The sequence below is a fragment of the Balearica regulorum genome, chromosome 1, assembly GCF_011004875.1.
Source record: "Balearica regulorum gibbericeps isolate bBalReg1 chromosome 1, bBalReg1.pri, whole genome shotgun sequence".
NCBI classification, from domain to species: domain Eukaryota; kingdom Metazoa; phylum Chordata; class Aves; order Gruiformes; family Gruidae; genus Balearica; species Balearica regulorum.
The window spans coordinates 56,111,150-56,121,921 of NC_046184.1; the positions used below are offsets into that span (position 1 = coordinate 56,111,150).

Genomic DNA, 10,772 nt, shown 5'->3' on the forward strand with positions numbered 1-10,772 from the left:
ATTTCTACTGAGCAAGTCATACAACAGCATTTTGCCAGAACTTTATTTTTTATTAGAATTCTAAAAAAGAAAAAAAAACCCTGAGAATTAGATTATTTTAGATGATTAACAAAGTATGTTCTAAGAGAGGTTATCTATTCACTTATATTTGGGACTTCTACAAAGCAAGAACAGTAAATCATGATTCTACAAGCGAACGAATATGGTTCAGAACTCTACTTACATCTCTTATGAAGATGCAACGAAAGGTGCAGTTCAGGTGTTTCACACAATCAAATGGAAAGCAGCAACATCCTTCTCTGCCCCATCTCACAACCACCAATAATAGAAAACAACCTGTGCTGGTTTTGAAGGTCCTGTACTAACTTGTACTTTTTTGTGCAAATCCTAGTTTGGACTATGGTTTCATCTCCTTGCTGTTCCTATCAACACACCTGACATTGCTAACTAAACCACAAATTACTCTGATTTGAGTTCATCAGAATTCCAAACTCCTTTTTCTGATTTTCTTCAAAAAAATTTTGGAGAAAATGCATGTTTGAAGAAGAATGTAGCACATCAAGTTTTAAAGAGAACTTTAAATACATTCATATTCCAATCCATTTTAAGGAAACTTGTTGCTATTTGGGAAGAGAACAAAATCATGTTTTCAGATACATCACTTACTGCTCAGGGAGAGGATTTCTCTGAATTGCCCTAGTTCAAGTTCTACTTGAAGTTCTACACATTCAATGTAACCATGAAAGTTTTTTGTCAGCGCATACAACCATATGCAGAGACAGATGTATTTTACTTCTGCCTGCTGCTACAGTTTAAGTAAAGACAGAAAAGCCAAATCCTTGGAGACAGGTGTGCATTGTTTATCTGTCAGTGAAATCTACACAGCAAAATTACTCCATTTGTCAAATAATAAATCTAAGTGACTTTTGGCCATGCTGTCTCAGAGGGGGCACTAGTTAGGGTGATGAGAAAGGTAAAAGTAGTGTAATTACATTGTTGGAATAAGCACTGAAAGGCTGCTCCTGCTAAGGCAGCTAAGCAAGACACTGAGGTGACACTGGACATAATCAAGCCACCTACAGAAAAGATGCAAGAAACACACACTAAATCACAGAATTTATATCTAATAGTAATTTTCTCCCAGTTATAAAGATACAAGAAACCAGAATTCCTACAGTAAAAGTTCAGTGTTTATCCCCAGTACATTAGGAAACTCACATCCCCTAAAAACATACAATAGACCTAGAGTCTGCTAGACCCTTCCAGGTAAACTTCAGTTTTCTGCAAATACAGAACCAACCAATAACCAGAACTAGGGACCCTCTAGACTAAATCCAAACCCTACTCTAGGACTACAAGAGACAAGATGCGAAAGTTAGTAGTTTTATTTTTAATCTAGAATTTAAATTCCTAAGTTCAGCAACAAAAGTTTTCCCTGCAATATCAAACTTGTGAATTTCTATTTTTAAATTGAAACTGTAAATTGGTTTTCTAGTCTCAAAGATTTATTATTTGTAAGCGCTCAAGATTCAGTTTTACATGATATGCATGGTCCTTGTGTTGTAGGGGATTTTTTTTTTGAAGAATTACATACTTATAACACTGCTCAGAGACATACACACACACATCCACTTGGTGAAAGGGGCAAACAAAGCAGAGATATAGCAGTTTGGAAATCTACAAGGTTCAAAAGTCTGCAAGATTCTCTTTAAAAAGTTACTAAGCACCACGTGAATGATCGGTTTACTTTTTAAAGAAAATCCTGCAGACTTAAATTCTCTTAAATTTATTTCTATTGCAGTTACTTTGACAAACTACTTAACCACAAAGCAAAGATGCCAATTTTTGCCACACAAGCATCCACCACTGGAATACTCGATTTACAATATATGCCATACACCAAACAATATTTTAAGGCATCTCTCATAACAGCTAATACTTGGGGGAGGGTAGGGGTTGAGGGGAACAGACATGGGATGACACAGATAGAGGGGACAGCAAAAAAAAAAAAAGTGGCGCTCAACAAGAAGAGATAAAAATATTTCTCTGATGGCTGCAAGTTAAATGTAGCTAATGACTTGGTCTCAAATTTAGCCAGAAAACAGATTTGTGAAAAGTATTTAATTTTAAAAGTAGTATATATAAACACTAAGGAAAAAAACACAGCTGTCCGAAAACAGATTTGAAAACTCTGTGTACACTTCTGGAAAAGGTAGTGAGACAAGATTAATATGATTCATTTCAAGCAAAGAAACATCCTGGTACATTTGGAACAAATGAAAAATGAGTATCAGTCAAAATTACAGTAGTCCAGGCGAGAAGTTTCATTACAAATCTTAGATCTTTGATGTAAGGGAGAGTAAAGTTTTAAAGGTCAGAAGCAGTTCCTGAAAAAGCAGGAACATTCAAACTTTAGTAAAGATGAGTACTGAAAAGGACATTAAGATGTGCTATTACTCAGAAAAATGCAACTTTTGGATATAGTAAACTGCAGGATGTTAAGGCACATACCACAAATACATACGCTGATCTCTGATATAACACACATGCCAACTAATTGTAGAAAACCAACTTCCAATGTTGCAGCAAGCCAGAAACACTAAGCACTTAAAATCCTATTTTCAGATCTAGCAACCCAAAGGCATGATACCATACAACCACGCTGCAGCAGAGAGTATACTCCATTTTTTATTCCTTAATGAAACACAGCAGTTCTGAACCCAGAGCCCAAAAAGCTTTCCTAGTTCACAGAAAACAGTTCTAAGGTGGAGGGGTGCTGTAAAGCATGATTAAATTCTCCCTTCCTGAATATACCACATAGAAATCTGTACGTGGCAATTTCAGCACATCTGCATTAGTGCAGGAAAAGATGAGGGGTTCACAAAAAGGCCAAAACAAAAAAGTCACCAGTTTAAGGCATCCAGTTAAAAATGTATCTTTATGAAAGATTTGCACTCACTTACTCAAGGAGATAACTTCTTCAGGATGCACTGAAATGATTGTTACAGCGTGGGGAAAAACATAGACCGGTGTACACCAGATTGCTCATACAATGTTTAAGAAAGTCTTGTTAGACTAGGTGCAACATACCAAAACAGTGTTTCTACCAGTACTGAAAGGTAAGCAAAATGAGCTACAGTGGCAAAGTACTGATGTCAATGTAACCACGCTAGTACAGAAGAGCTGTGCCAGCATCTAGTGTCACAAACTCACATCCCATAGTAAGGATACTGTACCAACAAAAGGTGACCCCACTGTAGAGCTGTAATGGTGTCCACAAACACAGACATCTAGACAAGATACAGGTACAATTAGTGGTTTTTGCAAGAAATTGAGCATTTAAATTGAGAAAAAAAAAAGTTATAGAAAACTTCTGGCAGTTTAGAGAATCCACACAGTAGTGCTCCTGAAGCTATTCTGGAACTACGCAACACTTAAGAAAAAATGAGACCATTCAAGAATTCCAATACACTACACAACACTCACAATGCCAAGACTTTCTAAATTACTTCAAAACACTTATTACAAAGTGTGCTACAAGCATGTCAGTCACCCTGTAAGTCTATCTTGTTCTTACCTCCTAAAGAAGGAATTGGCATTAATAAAGCAACTCAAAGCTACATTAATACGTATGTTCTACGACAAAGCAAATTTGAGCAGGGAACACACGAACCATTTAAGACACTTAAGACAGAAGGAGATGCAGCACTGCAACAACAGTGGGAAACGCAGCTATATTTGGCTGCTGCCAATAAATCAAGCTTATTAGGACAATCTTTGCCGACTTTCTAGAAGAAAGGCACCAACAGTTGAGTTTAGTACATTCCAAGGGCAGAATATCAGTATCATCCATGTCTGCAGTGAAAATATGAGTTAATTAGAAACTCAACTTAGTCTCCAATATAAATACATTTAACATCTGCAAGTTTGGGAATAAGTTAGAGTCAGTCATTATTTTCAGGTACCTAACAAGCTAAAACAGTATTGCAGATTAAGAAACCAGTCAAAAACTTAACAGTAAAAGAAACACTGAAAGATCCACCATGCTCATGTGCTGGAAAAAGTTTCATCAACAGTGTAAGTTTCTTACTTTTCTCCCCCCGTCTCTCTAGTGATGCTGTGAATCTAACAGTTTTAAAAAGAGTAAGTACCTAAGCACCATGTTATTTATTTTCTATAATTAACTAAGGAGCGGGGACAATGCAGGAGATTCTATAAGTAGAATTTACTTAATGAGAGCTGCTTGCACTATTTCAAAACAAATTTAAGGAGCAGATAGATTAAAACATGTAAACTTCAAAGCAGTTTCCCACAACAGCAAAAGTGGGACAAAAAAAATTGCAGGCTCTCAAGCAGCAAATGAAAAATATAACACTCAAAACACACGTACTGGTTAAGAGGTTTGATTTTTATTTAATTAGAGAAACAGATACGATATCACATTTAAAAACACAGGAAGTGGAACTGTCCCAAATCCAGGTAATAAATTGTCAACAAAAAAATAATTCAGAAGAGTAAGAATCCTCTAACAGTTTTTACATAGCATATATGAAATGTTTGTGCCACTACAAAACTCTGTATAGCTATCAGGTGATGACAATCTCAATAACTTTGAGGAAAAATTATCCCATTTGTGCACTATTGAAAGTGTCCAATACTCCCTAGTTTTTCACTATAACTGTAAAAAGTTAAACTGCTCAGTAAGCTAATAATTAGACTATTCTGTGAAAATCTGCACCTGTTAAACTAGAATACATTGACAAATTATCCAAACCTTATTTGATCAAAAATGTCTTAAGATACATGCGTTCATCTGAATCAAAATGCACCTTTACCTTTCATATCTTCAAGTATCAGGATTTCTCTCACAAAATTCATTTTTATCTTGCCTCTCTTAACAGAGCAAGATAACCACCATCAAGACAAAGTAGAAACGGTTATTACTGAATGAAGTACCAGTTTCTAAGTCTAGCATAAAAAAACCCCAACAACTAGCTCTAGCTAAAGAGCAGCTTCTCCAACCCTAGTCTACTCTCTTACTAGAGACCTGTTGATAGTAGGACTAGACATGTCCGCCAGTTACAACATAATATTGCCTATAACTAATATGCTCTACAACGTACACACAAACTTTTCAAAACTAACACATCATTCACCAAGAATAGAGAAAGCAAAAATCACTATTTTGAAGATGATTCCAAGTAGAGTCATGTCCACTGCTCAACCAGAAACCAGCTACTACAACCTTATGTTTACTATCAAATGAGGAGCTTTTTTTTTTTTTAAAAAAAAAAGCCAACTCTTTCTTTTTCTTGCCAGCTGTAACTGCGTTGAACAAGACCACTGTTGGCATAAGAAATGCCACTAACTCACTTGACTCTGGCAGGAGGAGGCTTCCTCCATGTCCCATAGGCTAAGAAGATCTAATGTGAGTTCAAAGAAACTCCTGCAGGACAGGTAACCAAGTACTCTCATAGCAAAATGACACCAAATACTCACCTGCTTCACAAGAAGCATTAAAAAGCTGAACAGCCCTTTGTTACTGCCTCCTCCCTCCCAGTACAACCAGTTCATATTTGCTAGGGATTGGGACACCTAAGATTTACAACCTCTAGCTTGCCTTCACAGCATCACCAAAGACCTTTGCAGGACTGCAGAGAAGCCCCTTTATCCTCACAGCCCTTAAGTCTACAGGGGAATTTCAGACATTTTGGTCTCGCAGCAAAGAAATGGGAGATGCAAGATGAACTGCACTCCATATTGATTCTTAATGCAAATAAGGTGAAATAACATTTCATTTCTAAGAGGGTAACAGTCTTGATAACACTTACGCCCCAAGCTTGGGATCTGGATTTTGGTTTTATCTGTTTTTTCATAAAGTCGATGGCCTATTTGAATCAGAAAAGCAGTTTTTAAATAACCTTCTGCAAGGAAGAGTAAGAAGGACTGTAAAAAGTAAGTCAAATAAGCAGACTGCATATAAGAAAGAAAAAAAGAAAAACAGCAGAGAAATAAATCTCGTTTCTAAACGAGTTGTAAAAACCCCTTGTATATGCAAAATAAAATACGAAACAAGACACACATTTGTGCGTGCGAACGTACACACATAATTCAACAATAAAGTGTACAAAAGCATCATCTTTAACACTATTTTATATTCCTGCAACTGGCATTAAAGGCATATGCTTAGCAAGGAGCTCAGTCATTAACTACTGTTGTGAAAGACACGAAAATGGCAAACTGTTAAGTCTTATCTGCAGTTGATCAAAAGCACAATAAACTGCACAGCTTTGCTTTCAATCACTTTCAAAAAAATAAAAGGGCAGAAACATCCGAACACCCTCCCTATGTGCCATTAACGCCAATAGGTTCAAACGGAGCGAAAAGGGGAGAAATAGACTGACAGAAAAAAGGACGAAGGCAGGCACGAGTTAACAGCAGCAAAAGGGAGGAGGAGATTTAGGCAGAAGAGGGGAGAAAAGGGCAATAATTGCGGCACCGAGAGGTGGGGAGGGCCTGGGCCCCCGAGACTGACCTGTGCCGTCGCTGGCGGACACGGAGAGCGCCGGCGAGGAGAGTTTAGGCCGCTTGGCTGAAGGCGGGCCCGGCTCCACCACATTCTCGGCCATTTTTAATTCTTTTTTAGACAATCACTCTGAGCAGAGACACGGTGGGGGGCGAACCCCAAAACCTTCACCTTCTTCTCGGGCCCCGAGTCAGCTGAAGAACAACAATAACGCTGAGAGCGAGCGAGGAGAATCTGGTGGAGGAGGGGGGCCAAGTTCCCCTTTTTCTGCCCCTCGGGCTCCGGGAGGGCGGCAGCGGAGAAGCGGAGATAAGGTGAGAGCTGAGGCGGGGGGGGGAAAGAAGCCTCTCCCCCCAGGCGAAAGGGCTGACCGAAGATGGAAAAAGCAGGTAAAGCCCCCGCCAAAAAAAAAAAAAAAAAAAAAGAGGCTGGTGGTGGTAGTGGATTTTTTTTTTTTAAAGTAAAATTAATCCCGGCTGTTGTGCTGCTGGTACTTCCTCGCCGCCGCCACCATCATCATCTTCATCCTTCGGGGGGTCTCCTCCTCCTGCTGCCTCCTCATCGCCGCCATCAGCCTCTTCCTCCTCGGCGCCGTCCTCCTCCTCCTCATCGCCACAAGGAGGCGGGCGAAGGAGGGGAGAGGAGGAGGAAAAAAGAAAAAAGATCACCGTCCTCTAGCAGCAGCTCCTTCCCCCTCCAACACCACCGTGCAAAAAAATACCCACCGCCAGCGACAGGGCTGGGGGGGAGGCGGCGGGGAGAGAGGCAAGGCGTGCGCGGGGTCCCCAGCTCCACTCGCTTCTTCCTCGCCCGTCGCTAATGGCTGCAGAAAAGGGAGCTGTAAGGATGAGGAGGGTGAGGATAAGTCCCAGGAGTCTTCGCTTCACATCTTGTTGTGCAGGGAAGGAGGAGGGGTTGTTGTCCTGATGGAGGCAGCACCGATCGCGGGATAGGAAGGTGGGGGGCGGGTTTCAACACCCTCTCTGCCCCCCCTTCTTCTCTTCTTTCCCCTTCCTCTTTCTCTCGCTCTCAGTAGCAGGCTATCCCCCCCTCCGGCGCAGACAGAGGGGCCGATCCCACAGTAGCGGCAGGAGGAGGAGGAGGAGGAGGAGGAAGAAGAAGCCGGCCCCTCCCCCCCTCTCTGCCTACCTTCCCCCCCTCCCGGGCGGCCGAGGATGGTTGCGAGCGCTGGCGCCGGGCTGGGAGGGGGCTGCCCGTCTCCGCTCCCGCGGACCCACGGGCTATGCGGGGCGCGAAAAGCGAGGGGAAAAAAAACTCGGCCGCTGCTCGGGCGCGGCGGGGACTCCCTCTTCGCCTCTGCGAGGGTGGGGAAGGAAGCCAAGAGGTTGGTAGTCGGGGGTGGAGGGGAGGCCGGTCTGCGACCCCTCCGAGAAAAGCAGGGAAGGTAAAATTAAAATAATAAAATAGAAGAAAAAAATACGCCGGGGGAAGGCGGGGGACTCGCCCCGGGGTGGGTTAAATGGCCGGGAGGGGGAGGGGGGTCCTCGGCGCTCCCCGGCGGGGGGGGGGGGTGGGGCGGGACGGCGCAGGCAGCGCGGGGGCCGAGCGCAGGCTCCCTACTGCCCCTGCCTGGCGCTCGGCGGCGGCCCGGCTGCGGCCGCTCCTGTGGCGTGTGTGGTGGAGCGGGCAGAAGCGAGGGAAAGAAGGGGGAGCAGGGGAAAGAAAGAAGTCGGGGAAAAAGAGAAGAGAGAAAAGGAAAGAGAGAGGAGAGAGGGGACGGGTAGGCTGGCGCGGAGGAAAGGGGGGGGGGCGTCTCGGCTCCTCGCTTCTCTCCCCGTCCCCTGGCCGGGCCCCTGGGTCTCTCTGCGCTGCCCTCCCCCTGGCTCGCCCCGTCCGGCTCGGCCTCTCGGTCTCGCTCCCTCCCTCAGTCGCTCACACACAAACAAAATGGCGGCTGTTGTTTCTTCACTCTCCCGAGTCCTCGGAGGGAAGCGAGCGGCGGCGGCGGCGGCCGGAAATGAGCCAAGAGAGAAAAGGGGCGGGGCCAGGCCTGGGGGCGGGGCCCCGTGGCGCTGGCGCACACAATGGAGCGCGGGGGGCTAGAGTGCCGCGGGGTGGGGGTAGGGGAGTGGAACCCACCAGCCGCCGTCACGAGACCGCGCCCGTCCAATCAACGCCCGCCTCTCGCCGGGCTCTTCCGCAAACTCCCCTGGCTCCGCCCCTTAAAGGCCAAGGGAGGTTTTATTAAAAAAAAAAAAAAAAAAAAGAAAAGGCTCCTTCTTCCTCTTTTCCTCACGCTCTTTTCTGTCGGCCGAAAAGCGCACGGCAGCGGCCCGGGAGAGGCCGGCCGTAACCGGCGGCCCAGGGCAGGCAAGAAGGCGGCAGGACCGCCCTGCCGCACTCCCCAGTATCCGCTGCCCGGCCCGGTGGGCTGAGGGGCGGAGGGCCGAGAGAGTTTCTCCCCCCTTGGCCCTTCCTCACGGGTGTCGGCGCTCGGTCGGTTCTCCGCGGTGCCGGTGGGCGGGGCGCACCTCCCGCCGGTCCCGGGCCTTGCTGCGCCACAGACATGGCAGCCCGGGCCGGGAGGCAGGCCCCGGGGCGGCGCGGCGACCGGGCCGGGGTACAGCTCCCCCTGGACGGGGAAAAGCGGGGATGGGGAGCAGCACTCTCGTCCGCTGGCCGGCGGGCAGCGGCTACAGACCCCCGCCAAGGCCCGTGGGGAATCTAGAGACGCTTTACATACATAACTTGGGGATGCGAGACCCGCCGCAGGTTTCCATCGCTGTTACAAAAAAAAAACAAACACACCAAGAAAACCCACACACTTTATGCCAAAGAGTAAATAAACCCACAAAACACATGCTTTATGGAAAAAAAAAAAAGCCCCGTGCGTACTGGGGAAGGAGGCAGGAAGCGTTACGTGATGCAGCGGCGTCCTGAAAACGCACCCGCTGTGCTGGGGCACGGGCTGGCTCTCGGGCTCTAGGTAGGGACGGGCAATATTTACGTGGTCCTTCGTAAGCCTTTGCGGCCCGGGAGCTGCTTCAGAGCTTCGTGAGGGTTACTGACCTGCCAGGAGTTTTCCTCAAATCTTTTAAGCGCTCATCAGCAAGGAAATACCCCATCCCGGTTTTTCCTCTTTGGTGCGTTTGGGCTCTTTTGGGCCATACACCGTTAGGCGACAGTGGAAAGGAAACGGAGGGCCCATGTGTCTGTTTTTAATGGAAAAAAAGCAGTTTTGTTTGATCCAAGCGGGACGTTTGCGAGGGCTTCTCTCGCCCTCAGGGCCAAGCTCTCTGCAATCCTGTGCGCAAGAACCAAAACAGGTATTTGGGAAGAGGCTAACCTAAACACCAGAATAAATACCATAGGCGATGAGAGAAGGCACAAATGGAGGTTCACAGCCCTCTAACAGTTATCTACCGGCTCCCTCACATACTCCCACACTTTGGCTTCCCTTGTTTGGGCTTTATTTCCAGCAAGATTGTTGTTGTCTCCTCCGACACAAAAGGGGAAAAGCAGATAGGGTTACGTACAAACCCCTCCGAAAGTACTTAAAGATTTTACGTGTCTTAGCCTTCTGGAAAAGTCTTGGAGCCATAGGCAATGCACAAATCTATATGTTTTAAAGGAGAGGTGGAGGGAGCCTTGCAAGGACAAATAAGCAATAGGAAAATAGTCTGGAGAGCAGAAAGCTTATTAGTCTCAGAACTAAAGCTGTTGGGCTTAACAATGTCAAACCTAACAACTCTAAAGCTGTTGGGCTTAACAATGTCAAACCTAACAACTAACCTTAGAAACTACATTACAGTTCTCACAGTTATTTTGCCTCTTACTGCTACTCAATTCCCTGAAATATTCCAGTTATAGAAGTCTTGTATTACCTCAATTTATTTATTTTGTCAGATCGACTGTTTCCCTTGCTTGTGAAGCACTTTTTTTAAAACAGCTGAGACTAATTTTAAGGGTGGGGTTTTTTTTTAAGGTCTCCTTAGAATTAAAAGTTGACTGAAATAAGTCTATATAAGGTTTTCAGACTCTCTAGAGGCCCTTAATCCATAGTTCAATAAGGAATTAGTGCCAGCTTTATAAAGACACCAAGGTGCACATAAACACCTAAATGCTTTTAGAAGTCAGGCCCTTACTAAACAACAAGTTTGGAGCAAAGCAGATGTTTCAAATAAGAGTTTCATGACACTAGTTCCTATCTAGAGACTTGATCCTACCAATAGTTGCATGTGTGCTTAGTTTTATATAGTGCATAGTTCCACTGAAATTGCGCTGT

General features: G+C 44.9%; 1 protein-coding gene across 3 annotated transcripts in view; it reads right to left on the reverse strand.

The window, feature by feature from the left end:
• The window catches only part of EP300 (EP300 lysine acetyltransferase), a 64,925-nt gene extending 56,489 nt beyond the window's left edge, over positions 1-8,436 (reverse strand). For 2 of the 3 annotated variants that reach the window (XM_075751699.1, XM_075751689.1), the window contains exon 1: positions 6,536-6,950. In XM_075751699.1, the coding sequence (XP_075607814.1) occupies positions 6,536-6,629 (94 nt within the window). In that variant the 5' untranslated portion in view covers positions 6,630-6,950. Of the gene's footprint in view, positions 1-6,535 lie in introns of all 3 variants that reach the window. The other variant, XM_075751704.1, reaches the window with a different exon arrangement.
• Positions 8,437-10,772: the final 2,336 nt, after the last annotated feature.